Consider the following 18,533-nt stretch of genomic DNA (forward strand, 5'->3'; position numbering starts at 1 on the left):
ATAATGTAATTTCCTAACAGTAACACACTTGAAACAAACATGAGTCACATCCTCTTACTAATTATTCTGCAAGCTAATTAGCTGAAAAATTATTTCTTCACAAACTATGCCGTATATTGCTGATGCCAAGTCTAAGTATAATAAAGTGCATGTCTTATTGTTTTGTGTATTTTTTATACCTTTAGTATTTTAGCACTCTCGAACCCTTCACGTTTTTCCTCAGGGTTGCTTCGCTGGAATGATTCACAATTCAGTGGAGGGATCAGTGGGTGTCCAAGAGGTCTCCCCCACCAGTCATGTTGTTATGGTATATTGTAGCCTACGAGGGAAGCTGTCGGGGATGTACCCACTATGTAAGATATGACAACAATCAAACCTGTATTAGCAAAAATTCTTTATTACAATGTAACATCTTTGTACAAACCACATATGAGTGTAAATATTACATGACATCACATTAATAGATACATTATAAATACATTATTTCACATGATGCACTATTTACAGTTTGTCGGTGACCCCGCATCTAGCTTGCCATCCACAGTGTGAAGGTGATGAAGAAACAAAGCAGGGTTGTTGAAGGGTGCAGGCCCAGGCATAGTGTTAACAGGAGCCCTGAAGCAGCAGAAACGAACACACTTCTCTGATCTCTGATAATCCTCTTTACGATCTCACAAAACTAGAAAACAAAGCAAATGCCTATGTCACAACCACCAGTGTAGCAGGGAGAATAGTTGCTTTCATCATGGTCACTTCTATAGGTTGCAGTCCTTGAATGTATCCCACATTCCCTTTATACAGAGCAGTTATGTGTGCAGTCTGAAACATCAGCACCTAATTTTAACCCAAACCCAAATTTTAACCCAAACTACATTAGTATTTTAAATGGGTTCTCTAGGATTTTTATACTGATAGCAGATCACAGGGGTCTGATACCCCACACTCACACCGATCAGGTGTTCGGGAGTAGCTCCGTCACAGATCTGTCCATTGTGTAGTTGCTGGAGCTGGTTACTGCAGCACTAGTCCCATTGCTGAGTAATCTTATCATCCACTACACGGGACGGGAACTGTGTATGTACTGAGCCAAAGCTACTCTCGAGCAGCTAACTGGAAGATTGTCAGACCCTTCGAGCCAAGAGCCATCTAGCATTGGTTGCTTATCCTGAGGACAGGCCTTCAATATAAAAGTCCTAGAGAACCTAATCAATATAAATTGTATTAAACTGTTAGGTACAATATGTCACTGTATGTTAATATTATTTGTGGAATATTCACCTATGTTTTGGCATTATAGGTATTCTTTGAGCACTATATAGTTGTATTCATATAGGAATTGTGTGGTACTGCTATTTAGACACTACAGGGCTTTATATACATTTTTCAGTGTGTAGTGGTAGAGGCACTACAGGGAGATATAATAATAATCTTTATATAGCACCAACATATTCCGCAGCGCTTCAGGGGGTTCAAGTACAGAGTCATAAATAACATAGAAACAAACAAGTCAACCATTAAAACAAGAGGGCCCTGCTCCCAAGAGCTTGCAATCTATGATGTATGGCACTGTTTGGGGAGCAGGTGCCAACAGAATTTTCTGTTCAGGACATCATGAAATGCAGCCTAAGGCCGGCCTTGTTTGCAAGGAAGGGAGTAATTCATGTTGCCATTAGGAGACGCTACATTTACCTTTACCCATTAAATCTTACAGAAATGTATAACGGAACAGGCCCCTTTCAAGCACTTTTTATAAATCTTCTGTACCTCGTATTGGTGACCATTATCACATGTTTGTATGCTGAAAGCTCTTCTCATAATACACTATTTCTCTTTACAACAGGTTTATTATCATTTTAGATGAAAACTCTCAGTTTGCAGAGTTTAATGTCTGCATGACATGTTCCTGTATACACCTCCACTAGTATTCCTGGAATTATTCACACTAAGGTCTTATTCACACCTCAGTGATTTATGGACATGTGCTGTCCGTGTTTTCCACGGACAGCACACGTACCCATTCATTTCAATGTGTGTATTCACACACTGGTGTTTTAGCATGGTCCGTGGGTCTGTACTTTTAGCACGGAAGTATGCCCTATTTTTTCTGTGTTTATGGATCCGTCACGACTGTTATAGCCTATGCCATCCGTGTTTCATCCATTTTTCATGGACGTTTTTTATAGGAGATGCTCTGAAAATAAATTTTCAGCTGTGCACTGTCAGGGGAACACGGATGACACAGAGAGCAAAAAAAAGACACACGGACCAATCATGGTTCATGGACTCAAGGTCAGACAGCAAAGGGTCAAATCTGGTAAATTGGTAGAAGTCAGTACAAGGCAGACAAACATGGAAACAGCACACCTTAGCAAGACATTAACCCGTTTCAGGACCCTGGTATTTTCCTTTTTTGCATTTTTGTTTTTAACTCCCTGCCTTCCCATAGTCCAAACTTTTATATTTTTCCATTCACTTATGAGCAGTGATGGCCAGTTCGCCGTGTTCGCCCGCGAACACATGCAGGCTGCCATCTTAAATCACAAGTTTGGCGATGCACAGGTAAGTCCTTACCTGTGCCTGTGCGCAAGCCGGTCTGAAATAAATGCAGTCACCGGGAGCAGGCAGTTCCGAGAACAGCCGCCGGGGGCTTTCATCGGGCTTACCTGTGCATCACCGGACTTTTGATTTAAGATGGCAGCCCGCGGGCAAACACGGCGAACTGGCCATCACTGCTTATGAGGGCTTATTTTTTGCGGGACAAGTTGTACTTTCTAATGGCACCATTTACGGTTGCATACCATGTAGTAGGAAGTGAAAAAAAAAATCCTAATGGGGTAGAATTGGGAAAAAATGCAATTCTGATAAAGGTTTTTTTTTTGTTTTGTTTTTTAGGCTACATGCACACGGCCGTGGTTTTAGTCCGCATCCGAGCCGCAGTTTTTGCGGCTTGGATGCGGACCCATTCACTTCAATAGGGCCGCAAAAGATACGGACAGCACTCCGTGTGCTGTCCGCATCCATTGCTCCGTTCCGTGGACCGCAAAAAAATATAACTTGTCCTATTCTTGTCTGCACTTTGTAGACAAGAATAGGCAGTTATATTACAGGCTGTCCGTGCCGTTCTGCAAATTGCGGAACGCGCACGGACGCCGTCCGTGTTTTGCGGATCCGCGATTTGCAGACCGCAAAACACACCACGGTTGTGTGCATATAGCCTTACACTGTACACTATACGGTAAAATTGACCTGTTATCTTCATTCTCCAGGTCAGTACGGTTGCAATGATAACACACAAAAAAATGAAAACCTTTGAGGAAAAAAAAAATTTTTATAACCATATTCTAACCCCTATAACTTTTTGGTAGTTATGTGTACAGGGCTGTTTGAGGGCTCATTTTCTGCCAGACGATCTTTTCTTTTCAGTAATACCAATTTAAAGTGTGTGCGACTTTTTGATCACTTTTTATAAAAAAATAATTTGGGTAGTTGAAGTGAGAAAAAATGGCAAATTGGCAGTTTTTTTTCCCCGTTGTGTCATTTGCCGTATGCCATTAATATTGTTATATTTTAATTGTATGAGCATTTTCGCACGCGACGATGCCTATGATGTTTATTTATTTTTTATTGGTTAAGTATTTTTATTTTAATATTTTATTTTGATTCAAAGGGGGGTGATTTGAACTTTAATTTTTTTATATTTTTTTTTATATTTGTAAAACCTATTTTTTTTTTTTACTTTCTTTAACCACCTCAGCTCCCCTAGCTTAAACACCCTTAATGACTAGACCACTTTTTACAATTCTGCACTACACTACTTTCACGGTTTATTGCTCGGTCATGCAACTTACCACCCAAATGAATTTTACCTCCTTTTCTTCTCACTAATAGAGCTTTCATTTCGGTGGTATTTAATTGCTGCTGACATTTTTACATTTTTTGTTATTAATCGAAATTTACCAAAATTTTTGCAAAAAAATGACATTTTTCACTTTCAGTTGTATAATTTTTTTTTTTAAAAACTACATTTCTATATAAATTTTTCTCTAAATTTATTGTTCTACATGTCTTTGATTAAAAAAAATGTTTGGGTAAAAAAAAAATGGTTTGGGTAAAAGTTATATCGTTTACAAACTATGGTACAAAAATGTGAATTTCCGCTTTTTGAAGCAGCTTGGACTTTCTGAGCACCTGTCATGTTTCCTGAGGTTCTACAATGCCCAGACAGTAGAAAAGCCCCACAAATGACCCCATTTCGGAAAGTAGACACTCTAAGGTATTCGCTGATGGGCATAGTGAGTTCATAGAACTTTGTATTTTTTGTCACAAGTTAGCGGAAAATGAGTTTTTTTTTTTTCTTACAAAGTCTCAATGCAAAGTCTCTTTTCTTACAAAGTCTCTTTTACAATGCATTCCAATACTTCTGTATTGGAATGCATTGGCTGTATGAGTAATACTGTGTGTATTACTCATACAGCTTCCGGCCTGTGAGATCCAGGGGGCTGGATCTCACAGGCTCGTCACCGGAAGGCAGAGCGATGCCTTCCTTAGACATCGCGCTGCCTTCTATGCCATCGGGTCCCCCCTACAGCCGCATGGGGACCCGATGTCACCGCTGCCCACAACCGCCGGATAAGGTAAAAGCAGCAAACTGCAGGTCTGAATTGACCTGTGGTTTGCGGCGATCACCGACACGGGGGGGTCACGGGACCTAAGTCCTTAAGGGGTTAAAGCCCTTTTTTGCGTGTATTGGTGGAAAAAGAAAAATATATTTGTCGCTCAGCAGTGCAGTAATCTGTTTTAAAGCCCTTTTTTGCATGTTTTAGTGGAAAAAGGAAAAATATCTTTGCCGCTCAGCAGTGCAGTGAGATATTTTACTGCCTAGTTTGCCATGTATTACGGGCGAAATACAAATATATTCGCCTTTTTATTGTTGCACTTATCGGTTGAAAAGCCTTTTGTGTAAAAATAGAAAAAACTTTGGCCCTAACTGCCGTTCAGCGGTGCAGTGAGATAATTTACATCCCAGTTTGCCGTGTATTACTGGCGAAATACAAATATATTCGCCTTTCATCGTTGCACTTATCTGTTGAAAAGCCTTTTGTGTAATTTTTTTTATAAATTTAAACCTAATTGCCGTTCAGCGATGCAGTGAGATAATTTACAGCCCAGTTTGCCATATATTACTGGCCAAATACAAATAGATTTTCGCCTTTCATCATTGCACTTATCTGTTGAAAAGCCCTTTGTGTAAAAATAGAAAAATATTAGAGCCTAATTGCCGTTCAACGGTGCAGTGAGACAATTTACAGCCCAGTTTGCTGGGTATTACTGGCGAAATACAAATATATACGTCTTTGATCGTTGCACTTATCTGTTGAAAAGTCTTTTGTGTAAAAATAGAAAAAAATTGCGGTTTAGCGGTGCAGTGATATATTCTAAAGCCCTGTTTGCTGTGTATTAGTGGCGAAATAAAAAATATTTAATCTAATATTTGGTTATTTGATCTAACAGTATGTCAGGCAGAGAAGTGCCAGGCCCTGCGCAGGGGATGTCACGGTCCCTCAGGTGACTGATGTCAGGAAATCAAAGAGATTGGCTGAGCGTGGAGGAATCTAACAGCTTCCTTGATTTCTCTTGATTCAGTGTTGATAGGGTTAATGACCACTTCCCTTTTATCAGCTGTTGCTCAGTGGTCATCACTTCTACCCTTTATAGTCTGACCCCACCCTTCTGACTATGCGGTAGATAGCTTCATTTGGGTTTGGCTGAGCTGGTGTGAGTTTGTCCCTGGTGTTCCTGCTCGTCCGTTTCTACAGACGTTAAGTGTCGCGTTTGTTTGTGTTTGTTATATTCCCTGTTGTTTGTATCTGGGCCTGAGACAAAGACTTCCATTCGTCCATCTGGGGAGGTTGTCTCTGGTCCTAACCTTTTCCAGGGCATTATAGGGATATACAGGCCTAGTTATCCTGCATATAAATATTCCTACCTTCAAGGTCTATTCATATTGATAGATAGTTAGGGCCCGGATTAGGGTTGTCTAGGAGGTGACCTGTTTATTCCATAGTTTCCAGGCCCAGTTACTGTTCCCCTTCCCTCCTGTGTTCAGAGTGCAGTTTCCCTCCACACTGATCGTGATAGGGGAGTGGCAGAGGCCTAAATGTTTATGGCGCAGGCAGAGGTTGCAGCAGAGTAAGGGGCCGTGGCAGCAGGGTTCACTTCGAGAGGCCTGAGCTCCCAGTGTCAGCTAGTGGTCGTGTCGTGACCAGCAACCCAGCGGTTCTTGAATGGTTGACTCGATCTTCGACTTCGTGCGGCACCTGAGGGGTTAATTTCAGCGGTTTGGCGGATCGCATGCCCTGTTATTGAGGCCGGGTATGTGATACCGCCGCCGGCACCCGCTGCTTCCTATACTTGAATTAATTACATTAATTGGTGGGGCAGTGGTCACAGCCGCTCCCCTTCTCCTCCCTGCTATCTCCCGATTGGTGGCAGCGGCAGCCGCGTCACAGTGGAGAGGGAGGGAATCCCTCCTTCTCCACTGTGCTAGTAAAGAGAACATGGTAGGCACTGAGAGCAGCGCATGCCATGTTCTCTATTAGGCTGCGCAGCTGCTTCCCATCTCCACCGCAAGAGCCGCACTTGAAGTGGCAAAGAGAAACATGAGGCTCAAGAGACATGGGTTGGCCACCCCTGTCATAGTGCTTCCGTGGGCTTCCGATCCGTGCCTCTATTCCGCATCTCCCGGATTGCGGACCCATTTAAGCTCCGTCACAGTTCTGTCCATTGAGTAGTGGATGGAGCTGGTTACTACAGCACTAGTCCCATTGCTGAGTAATCTTATCATCCACTACACAATGGACGGGAACTGTGTATGTACTGAGCCGAAGCTACTCTCGAGCAGCTAACTGGAAGATTGTCAGACCCTTCGAGCCAAGAGCCATCTAGCATTGATTGCTTTTTCTGAGCAGTGATGGCCAGTTCGCATTGTTCGCCCGCGAACATATGCGGGCTGCCATCTTTTTTCACAAGTCCGGCGAGGCACAGGTAAGCCCTTACCTGTGCCTGTGCGCGAGCCAGTCTGAAAACAAATGCGGTCACCGGGAGCAGGCAGTTCCGAGAACAGCTCGATGAAGGCCCCCGGTGGCTGTTCTCGGAACTGCCTGCTCCCGGTGACCGCACTTGTTTTCAGAATGGCTCGCGCACAGGCACAGGTAAGGGCTTACTTGTGCCTCGCCGGACTTGTGAAAAAAGATGTTAGCCCGCATATGTTCGTGGGCGAACAATGCAAACTGGCCATCACTGATCCTGAGGACAGGCCTTCAATATAAAAGTCCTAGAGAACCTAATTAATATAAATTGCATTAAACTGTTAGGTACAATATGTCACTGTATGTTAATATTATTTGTGGAATATTCACCTATGTTTTGGCATTATAGGTATTCTTTGAGCACTATGTAATTGTATTCATATAGGAATTGTGTGGTACTGCTATTTAGACACTACAGGGCTTTATATACATTTTTCAGTGTGTAGTGGTAGAGGCACTACAGGGAGATATAATAATAATCTTTATATAGCACCAATATATTCCGCAGCGCTTCAGGGGGTTCAAGTACAGAGTCATAAATAACATAGAAACAAACAAGTCAACCATTAAAACATGAGGGCCCTGCTCCCAAGAGCTTACAATCTATGATGTATGGCACTGTTTGGGGAGCAGGTGCCAACAGAATTTTCTGTTCAGGACATCATGAAATGCAGCCTAAGGCCGGCCTTGTTTGCAAGGAAGGGAGTAATTCATGTTGCCATTAGGAGACGCTACATTTACCTTTTACCCATTAAATCTTACAGAAATGTATAACGGAACAGGCCCCTTTCAAGCACAATTTATAAATCTTCTGTACCTCGTATTGGTGACCATTATCACATGTTTGTATGCTGAAAGCTCTTCTCATAATACACTATTTCTCTTTACAACAGGTTTATTATCATTTTGGATGAAAACTCTCAGTTTGCAGAGTTTAATGTCTGCATGACATGTTCCTGTATACACCTCCACTAGTATTCCTGGAATCATTCACACTAAGGTCTTATTCACACCTCAGTGATTTATGGACATGTGCTGTCCGTGTTTTCCACGGACAGCACACGTACCCACTCATTTCAATGTGTGTATTCACACACTGGTGTTTTAGCATGGTCCGTGGGTCTGTACTTTTAGCACGGAAGTATGCCCAATATTTTCAGTGTTTATGGATCCATCACGACTGTTATAGCCTATGGGTCTGTGAAAAACACAGACCCAACACAGATGCTATCCGTTTTTCATCCATTTTTCATGGACCTTTTATAGGAGATGCTCTGAAAATTAATTTTCAGCTGTGCCATGTAAGGGGAACACGGATGACACAGGGAGAGCAAAAAAAAAGACACATGGACCAACCATGGTTTATGGACGTCTTCACGGATTAATCACTGACCCTCTTATCACAGATTTCATCATGGACATGTGATTAAGGCCTCGTGTACATGCAGACCACGGATCCACCAACTACGGACACCTTCCGTGTGAAATCCACATTTTCACCATTACTAGAAATTACTATTCTTGTCCGCAGTATGGACAAAAATAGCACATGTTCTATGATATGTGGAACAGATACACGGATGCAGACAGCATACAGATGACATCTGTGTACTGTCCGTTTTTTTTGTGGAGCCATAGAAATTAATGGGTCGGTGTGCAATCTGCAAAAAATGTGGACCGGACGTGAATGCAAAATACAGTCGTGCAGGAGGCCTAATAAACGTTAACGTTCTCACACCCTGAGGAGAAATAACACTTAGAATCAGCCACCCATTCTCTCATCACTGGAACGCTTAGATAGCTCACAAAGCTCTTAGTAAATGACTGGCCCGCTGCTCATTTATGTCACAATGAAATATTCAGCTATAAAATAAAATGTAACATTACAATTTACCTTATCAGTTTGAAAGCTCATTGGAAACCCGAATCTGCAATAAGTGACAAAGTGCTCGCAGTTGTCCCACAGCAGGCTGTATGATGTGGCCCCCACCAGTTTCTCAGCCCTCTGAGCCACTTCTTCATTAGAAAGAGGTTTTGTCTTGAAACTTTTGTCCATGTGATTAACCATTATACTTCCACCATAGGCAAAGTCCTGCACAGTGTCCACTCTTATACTGGCCACTTTAGCCAGGACACCCAGGATCAGCCTTTTGTTGGTGACGACTTTTCCAATCAGACACTCGTCGTCTGAAATAGCAGGCAAGATATCAGGCATCAGATGGGCAACCTTGTTATTTCCCAAGTAGATCCCAAAGTGAACAAACAGAGTCCTGGGGACCTCTAACAAGTCTCCTCGTTTAAAAAAGGATGCGTCCTGGGAATGGGATTCTCTCTGAGCCTGTTCTGGCATGCTAAAGAACTTCAAGTTGGAGACCAATGATATTTTATCAAGGAGAAAAAACAGCAAGTCTAACAGCGAACTTTTCATCCTGTCACTTGTGGCTTTGAGCCTGGCTGCTGTAACTGAGAGCTAAACCAGTGCTGAGGTTGAAATGTTTTGGCCTCTTTAATTTGGAGAATATTTATAAGGTTTCTGTGTTTTGAAGTGACATCACATCGCAGTGGTCACGATTGGCTGTAGGAATTTGGCAGCTGCCGGTGCGGTTTGTTAATGTGTCACTGGAACAAACCCTCTAGACATAAACACTCAGCCGGCAGTAGCACTTTTCTCTCGCCGTCTGTAGAGTAAATTCACAGAACAGGCACTCCCTGTCCTACACCACACTGGATAACAGGCTGATTCATGAATGAAGCTATACCACATTTTTTTACACAGACCTGGAGGGATAAAAATTTCTTTCCACTTCCTTTTTAGTTTAACTATTTGGTCATTCCCATTTGCAGTGCATAAACCAGACATTTAGTATTATTCAGGCAGGATGCTCGCAGAACATTTTCAATAATTTCACTGTAACTTACGTAGATGTAAGTTGGAAGAGACCGAACATACAGACAACTATGCAGAGTGGTTAACAACAGGGCAAGGCCTCATTCACACTTCAGTAAATCAGACGTGTGCTGTCCTTGTTCTCCACGGACAGCACACATACCCATTGATTTTAGTGTTTGTTTACACATCAGTGGTTTTTCACTGACCATGAGTCAGTGGAAAAACCACAGAGACATGCAGCACTTTGGTCCGTAATGCTGATTAAGCATGCCTATTGGAGTCTATGAGTCCGTGAAAAAAAAACCACTGAGACAACACTAATGGCATCCATGTTCTGTCACGGAGCATTGGTAGGAGATGGAAAAAAAATTTCAGCTGAGCAGTGTCCATGGTATAAGGATGACATACAGAGAGCAAAAAAACAGCAGACACATGGACCAAACACAGATTCTTCACTGACATCTTCATGGATGAAACATGGACGGATTTTGCACAGATGTCAAACGGACATGGAAATGTGAACAAGGTCTAATCAATGTTCTTGATATTATGGTTTTTAATGTATTTAAAGTGGGTTTATGCAAGATACAAACCATATGCAATATAACATTGAAGCCGGTAATTAATAGATGCACACTTCTGCAAAACCCACAATCATTACTGAAATAACTTGAAACCGACAAAATTTATAATAAATAAAAAATTACTGAAAATCAGCTAATGAAAATCAGACATTACTTTTGAATTGCGGTTTAACAGAATAATTTTAAAAAACAAACTAAGGCCCGGACAAAAATGATGGTACCCCTAGGAAAGATTGAAAAAAATTTGACCATAGTGACATGTTAAACCAAGTTGTGTCCCGTAATGAGCATCACAGATGTCTTCAAATTTGTAATCAGTCAGTCTGCCTACTTGAAGGGTGAAAAGTAGTCACTGTGCTGTTTGGTATCATGGGGAGTATCACACTGAACATGGACCAAAGAAAGCTAAGGAGAGAGTTAGAGTGTCTCAGATTAGAAAGACTATAGAGAAACATGTAAAAGGTAAGGGCTATAAGTTTATCTCCAAACAGCTTGATGTTACTGTTTCTACAGTTACACATATTATTCAGAAGTTTAAGGTCTCCAGGACAGTAGTCAAACTCGCTGGACATGGTCATAAGAGGAAAATTGCTGACACACTGACGATGTGAATAATATGAATGGTAACCAAGAAGCCCAGAACAAGTTCCAAAAAGATTAGAGGTGAACTCCAAAGTACAAGTACATCAGTGTCAGATCCAATCATCTTTCGCTGTCAAGATGACCGAGGAGAAAACCACTGTTAAAGGCAAATCATAAAAAAGCAAGGCTGGAATTTGCCAAAATGCATATTGACAAGCTACAAAACTTCTGGACTTCTGGGAGAATGTCCTTTAAACAGATGAGACAAAACTGGAGCATTTTGGCAAGTTACATCAGCATTATGGTTAAGCATCCGAAGTGGAATTTGATCCGAAGTTTAGGAAAAATTCGGTTTGCAACGAATCCAAATTTCCTGGCGCTTTGTGGTAACGAATCAATTTCTAAAATGACAGCAACATGTGTTACAACGTGAAAGTAAGAAGCCCAGGAATAAGAGATCACACATAATGCAGTGCAGCCAGCCAATCAGCAGCTAGCCAGCCCCTTTAATGTCATAGCTTTATAAAAACCCTAATCTTGCCCGGTCTGAGCCATTTTACAGTGAACTGAGCATAGAGAGAGATGTGACACGTGTTAGGGACAGTGTTTAACAAAGCAATTGTAGAATCTTGGATAGGGTGACTGCAGGGACAGTGTAGGGAGATCATAGGGAGAGTTTTTACACACTGTAGGGAGAGCATAGGGAGACTGCAGGGACAGTTCAGGCTGTGTAATCAGAAGATGAAAGGATCCATAGGAGACAGCTAAGTTTGGATCATTCCCTGCACAGAGCAGCTAATTGAACAGTCTCCACCTTGTTTAATAAATAAGCAATTCTATCACTCGTTCTCAAATTGGGGTGAATAAGCTGCCTAATTTAACAGTTATTGAGGTGTCCCTCTTGTTTCATAGATACACAATTCTATTATGCCTTGATTCTGAAATTGGGGTGAATAAGTTGTGTAATTTAACTGTTATTAGGATATCCATCTTGTTTAATAGATAAGCAATTCTATTACTCTTTGCTTCTCAAATTGGGGTAAATAGGCTGTCTAATTTAACTGTTATTGGAGTGGCTACCGTGTTTAATAGATAAGCAGATCTATTACATCTTGATTCTCAAATTGGGGTGAATAATTAGTTTAATTCAACTGTTATTGGGGTGTCCCCCTTGTTAAATAGATAAGAGGATTTATTATGCCTGATTCTCAAATTAGGGTGAATAAATAGTGTAATTTAACTGTTATTGGGGTGTCCCCTATGGTTGATAGATATGAAGATCTATTACGCCTTGATTCTAAATTTGGGGTGAATAAGCTGTATAATTTAACTGTCATTGGGATCTCCCCCTAGTTAAGATTTATTATGCCTTGATTCTCAAATTGGAGTAAAAAGGTAGCATAATTTAACTGTTATTGGGGTGCCCCCCTTGTCTAATAGATAAGCAAATCTATTACGGCTTGATTCTCAAATTGGGGTGAATAAGTAGTGCAATTTAACAATTAATGGGGTATCCCCCTTGTTTTATAGATAAGTAATTCCATTAGGCCTTGATTCTCAAATTGGCATGAATAAGCTGTGTAATTGAACTGTTATTAGGCTGCCCACCTTGTTAATTTCATAAAGCCTTGATTCTCAAATAGGGGTGAATAAACTGTTTATTCTACCGTTATTGGGACGCCCACCTTGTTTAATAGATAAGCAGATCTGTTACTCCTCGATTCTTAAAGTGGGGTGAATAAGCTGTGCAATTTGAATATATTAAAAATATTTAATAACAAAGACAAATACAATACATATTCACACACAATGTAATGTTGCAATAATCACAAATGGTATAAACAAAAATATGTATCTTTTATATATATATATATATGTATCCAATATATATACATATATATATATATATATATATATATATATATATGTATATATATATACACTAAACAAACCGCCAGCCTTTACATCTAGTCTAAGGCTACTTTCACACTTGCGTTCAGATTGGATCCGTCTGGTGTCTGCACAGACGGATCCGTTCCTATAATGCAGACGATGGGATCCGTTCAGAACGGATCCGTCTGCATTATATTTCAGAAAAAATTCTAAGTGTGAAAGTTGCTCAGACGGATCCGTCCAGACTTTACATTGAAAGTCAATGGGGGACGGATCCGTTTGAAATTGAGCCATATGTGTCAACCTCAAACGGATCTGTCCCCATTGACTTACATTGTAAGTCTGGACGGATCCGTTTGCCTCCGCACGGCCAGGCGGACACCCGAACGCTGCAAGCAGCGTTCGGGTGTCCGCCTGCTGAGCGGAGGCCAAACGTTGCCAGACTGATGCATTCTGAGCGGATCCACATCCACTCAGAATGCAGTAGGGCAGTACGGATGCGTTCGGGGCCGCTTGTGAGAGCCTTTAAACGGAACTCACAAGCGGAGCCCCGAACGCTAGTGTGAAAGTAGCCTTACCTTTAAGACAAAGCAAACACCGTGCCAATATTTCAAATCCAGTTGGAGTGCAAGAAGACTTAGAAGAAGAAGGACTGCTTCACTTTTGGGAAAAAGTAAAGAACTAAGAATTGTAAAGCAAGTTCTACAAAGCAATGTCCTGAATAATCGATGGAAAGGTAGCGTACTAGATGAACCAGAGCATATGGAAAAGGTCATTTATAGAGTGGTAGACTAGTAATGCTGTTGGCTAAGGGCTGTTTTTAATACATATTTGTTTCATGTGTCTAGAACAGCAAAAATATATTAACCCTTTATGGGCCAGGTTTATTTTTTTGCATTTTCGTTTTGCGCTCCCTGCTTTCCCAGAGCCATAACTTTTTTATTTTTCTGTTCACATAGCCATATGAGGGCTTGTTTTTTGTGGGACAAGTTGTACTTTCCAACGCCACCATTTAATATTGCATATGATGTAGTGGGAAGCAGGAAAAAAAAATCAAAATGGGGTGAAATTGCAAAAAAAAAAAAAAGAAATTCCACCACAGTTTTATGGGTTTTTTATTTACGAAGTTCAATATGCGATAAAACGTTACTTTTATTCTACAGATCAGTAAGAATTCAGCGATACCTTATATGTATAGTTTTTCTTGCGTTTATACCCCCCTAGTGACCAGGCCCTTTTTTACAAATCGGCACTTCACAACTTTAACAGTTTATTGCTCGGTCATGCAACTTGGCACCTAAATGAATTGTACCTCCTTTTCTTCTCACAAATACAGCTTTCTTTTGGTGGTATTTGATTGCTGTTGAGATTTTTCGTTTTTCTGATATTAATCAAAATAGGCCGCAAATTTCTCAAAAAAAGTATATTTTTAACTTTTTCTGGTAAAATTGTTCAAACATAATTGCATTTCTATACAAGTTTGTGTCAGAATTTATTGTGCTACATGTCTTTGATAAAAAAAAATCCAATAAGTGTATATTTATTGGTTTGCGCAAAAGTTATAGCGTTTACAAACTATGGTACAAAAATGTGAATTTCCGTATTTTGAAGCAGCTCTGACTTTCTGAGCACCTGTCATGTTTCTTGAGGTGCTAGAATGCCAGGATAGTATAAATACCCCCCAAATGACCCCATTTTAGAAAGAAGACACCCCAAAGTATTCACGGAGGGGCATGGTGAGTTCATGTATGATTTAATATTTTTTCACAAGTTAGCGGAAAATGACACTTTCTGAGGAAAAAATAATAAAAAAAAGTTTCCATTTCTGCTAACTTCTGGCAAAAAAATAAAAAATCCCCCACGGACTCACACTTAGTGAATACCTTGGGGTGTCTACTTTCCGAAATGAGGTAATTTGTGGGGTGTGTTTACTGTTCTGGCATTTTGGGCGGGGCTAAATTGTGAGCAACCCTGTAGAGCCTAACCTAAAGGTACTCTTTGGACTTTCGGCCCCTTTACCTAGGCTGCAAAAAAGTGTCACACATGTGGTATCGCCGTACTCAGAAGAAGTAGGGCAATGTGTTTTGGGGTGTATTTTTACATATACCCATGCTGGGTGAGAGAAATATCTCTGTAAATTGACAACTTTGTATACATTTTTTTTTTTTAAGTTGTCATTTACAGAGATATTTCTCACACACAGTATGGGTATATGTAAAAATACACCCCAAAACACATTGCCCTACTTCTTCTGAGTACGGCGATACCACATGTGTGACACTTTTTTGCAGTCTAAGTGCGCAAAGGGGCCCAAATTCCAATGAGTGCCTTTAGGATTTCACAGGGCATTTTTACACATTTGGATTCCAAACTACTTCTCACGCTTTAGAGCCCCTAAAATGCCAGGGCAGTATAAATACCCCACAAGTGACCCCATTTTGGAAAGAAGACACCCCAAGGTATTCCGTGAGGGGCATGGCGAGTTCATAGAATTTTTTTTTTTTTGGCACAAGTTAGCGGAAAATGATAAAAAAAAAAAACTTACAAAGTCTCATATTCCAGTAACTTGTCACAAAAAATAAAATTTTACATGAACTCGCCATGCCACTCACGGAATACCTTGGGGTGTCTTCTTTCCAAAATGGGGTCACTTGTGGGGTATTTATACTGCCCTGGCATTTTAGGGGCATTTTAGGGGCCCTAAAGCGTGAGAAGAAATCTGGAATCCAAATGTCTAAAAATGCCCTCCTAAAAGGTACTCATTGGAATTTGGGCCCCTTTGCGCATCTTGGCTGCAAAAAAGTGTCACACATGTGGTATCGCCGTACTCAGGAGAAGTAGGGCAATGTGTTTTGGGGTGTCTTTTCACATCTACCCATCCTGTGTGTGAGAAATATCTCTGTAAATGACAACTTTTTCAATTTTTTTATACAAAGTTGTCAATTTACAGAGATATTACAGAGAAGTAGTTGTTTACACATTGTTACACATTGTTTTGGGGTGTATTTTTACATATACCCATGCTGGGTGAGAGAAATATCTCTGTAAATTGACAACTTTGTATATTTTTTTTTTTAAAGTTGTCATTTACAGAGATATTTCTCATACACAGTATGGGTATATGTAGAAATACACCCCAAAACACATTGCCCTACTTCTTCTGAGTACGGCAATACCACATGTGTGACACTTTTTTGCAACCAAGATGCGCAAAGGGGCCCAAATTCCAATAAGTACCTTTAGGATTTCACAGGGCATTTGCACGCATTTGGATTCCGTGAGGGGTATGGTGAGTTCATGTAAGATTTTATATTTGGCACAAGTTAGTGGAATATGAGACTTTGTAAGAAAAAACAAAAAATAAAAAAATTTCCACTAACTTGTGGCAAAAAAAAAATCTATGAACTCGCCATGCCCCTTAAAAGTGATCTTTATAGCGCCGCATCGATTTTACGGTGTTTTTGCAGTGATCAGAAAAAAATTAATTCTGTCACTGCGGTGGGGCAGACTGAACGCAAGTGTGCGCACAAGATCAGGCCTGATCGGGCGAACACTGCGTTTTTTGTAGAGCCTAAGGTGACCCTAATGTACTGATATAGATCTGATTGCGATCAGTCTTGATCACTTACAGATACTATATAGTACTAGTGCTGATTAGCGACAGCGATGACGCTAATCAGCGACTAATCAGTGACTGCGGTGCGGTGGGTTGGGCTAACTACCTAACAAGTAGCTAACTAACTGGCGGTGATAAGGGACCCCTAGGCCCCATTCACACGTCCGCAATTCTGTTCCACATTTTGCGGAACGGAATTGCGAACCCATTAATTTCTATGGGGACAGACTTTGTCCCGCTCGGATCCGGAATTGCGGATCTGCACTTCCGGGTCCGCACTTCCGTTCCGCAAAAATTTAGAACATGTCCTATTTTTGTCCGCAATTGCGGACAAGAAAAGGCATTTTCTATATAGTTCTGGCAATGTGCAGATCCCCAAAATGCGGAAAGCACATTGCCGGTGTCCGTGTTTTGCGGACGGGGGGGTGATCAGGGAGTCTATATGGGGTGATCAGGGGTTAATAAGTGACAGGGGGCGTAGTGTAATGTGGTGATTGGTGCTACTTACAGAGAGGCCTGTGTCCTTTGGTGGACGATCCAAGCAAAAGGGACCACCAGAGGACAAGGTAGCAGGTATATCAGACGCTGTTAACAAAACAGCGTCTAATATACCTTTCTGATGCAATTATTTTAACATCTACAGCCTGCCAGCGAATGATCATCTCTGGCAGGCTGTAGTATAACTTTCGAGCAGCGCGCCGCTGTGAATGCGCGCGCATGCGCGCGTTCACGGAAGATCTTGGGTCTCACGAGATGACGCCAAAAGGCGTCATTGAGACCTGAGAGAGCCACCGCACTGACGCCTTTCGGCGTTAGTGTGACGGCAGGAGGTTAATTTGGATTCTTTTTTTTAACATTTTTTATTTATTTTTTACACTTTTTATAGTTCACATAGGGAACTATAACATGCAATCATTAGATTGCTTTTATTATAGACTCCAATGCACTTGCATTGAAATCTATGATCATTTTACTAGTTTCCTACGGAGCCCTATTACAGGCAAGGGCTCCAAAGGAAATACTATGCAGCAGCCTCCTGTCATTTATAACGACAGGGGCTACTGCATAAACGCTCCGGCTCCTCTGATCGCCACACGGGGAGCCGGAGCACAACCAAAGGTGCGCACTTTCGGTTTCAGCGCGCTCAGATTCTGTGGTCGGGATTAACCACAGCATCTGAGGGGTTAAATGTCCATGATCGGCATTAATGCCAAATGCAGACATGAGACGCTGGTGTCTGCTAGAAGCAGACGGACACCCGCGGCTACGGTGCCCACAGCGGGCAGAAGCGGGCACAATCTTTAAACATCTGAACAGCGCCCTACATGTACGGTGCTGGGCGTGAAGGGGTTAAAAGGAACTGCTCACATTGAATAAGATGCCTGAGCTGGAGGCAGCATGTTATAGAGTAGGAGGAACTGAACAGATTGGTGTTTTGTGAAAAAAGATTCAGTATAACCTGTATTTCATAAATTTTAATTCCTGCTCATTCTGGGCTTTGGAGTCAAGGACATGTTCCCATCGGTGATTGACAGCCTGCTCTGTATGACTGTGCCTACAAAGACAGATGTCTGTCAATAATAAGAAATTGCATTTTCTATGTGACAGGTTTCTTTTAACTGTAATTTCCTACCTTCTGATCTCTATGTACTATTACATATACATCTTTGAACTTTACATATGAATTTGTGAAGCAACTTATACACATAAGCTGTGATATACAGTGCCTTGCAAAAGTATTCATCCCCCTTGACTTTTTTCCGTATTTTGGTGCCTCACAACCTGGAATTAACATGGATTGTTTGAGGATTTGCATCATATCAACATACCCACAACTATGAAGATGTTTTTTGTTTTGTTTTTTATTGTGAAGCAAACAA

At 41.2% G+C, this 18,533-nt stretch overlaps 1 protein-coding gene across 1 annotated transcript; it reads right to left on the reverse strand.

Moving 5' to 3' along the window:
- Positions 1–379: 379 nt before the first annotated feature.
- On the reverse strand, positions 380–9,563 carry LOC122942060 (lecithin retinol acyltransferase-like). The gene is made up of 2 exons (XM_044299570.1): positions 8,983–9,563; positions 380–679 (listed from the first exon to the last, which is right to left on the reverse strand). The coding sequence occupies exons 1-2, from the start codon at positions 9,514–9,516 to the stop codon at positions 527–529; spliced, it is 687 nt and encodes a 228-aa protein (XP_044155505.1). The 5' UTR covers positions 9,517–9,563; the 3' UTR covers positions 380–526.
- Positions 9,564–18,533: the final 8,970 nt, after the last annotated feature.

The sequence above is a fragment of the Bufo gargarizans genome, chromosome 1, assembly GCF_014858855.1.
Source record: "Bufo gargarizans isolate SCDJY-AF-19 chromosome 1, ASM1485885v1, whole genome shotgun sequence".
NCBI classification, from domain to species: Eukaryota; Metazoa; Chordata; class Amphibia; order Anura; family Bufonidae; genus Bufo; species Bufo gargarizans.

What these genes read in the sequence shown, in the direction of transcription:
- LOC122942060 (XM_044299570.1), bottom strand. Translation starts at nt 9,516, where the DNA reads ATGAAAAGTTCGCTGTTAGACTTGCTGTTTTTTCTCCTTGATAAAATA. An exon ending in TGAGCTTTCAAACTGATAAG is followed by an intron (nt 680 to 8,982) that starts GTAAATTGTAAT and finishes TTTGTTTTCTAG; the next exon opens with TTTTGTGAGATCGTAAAGAG.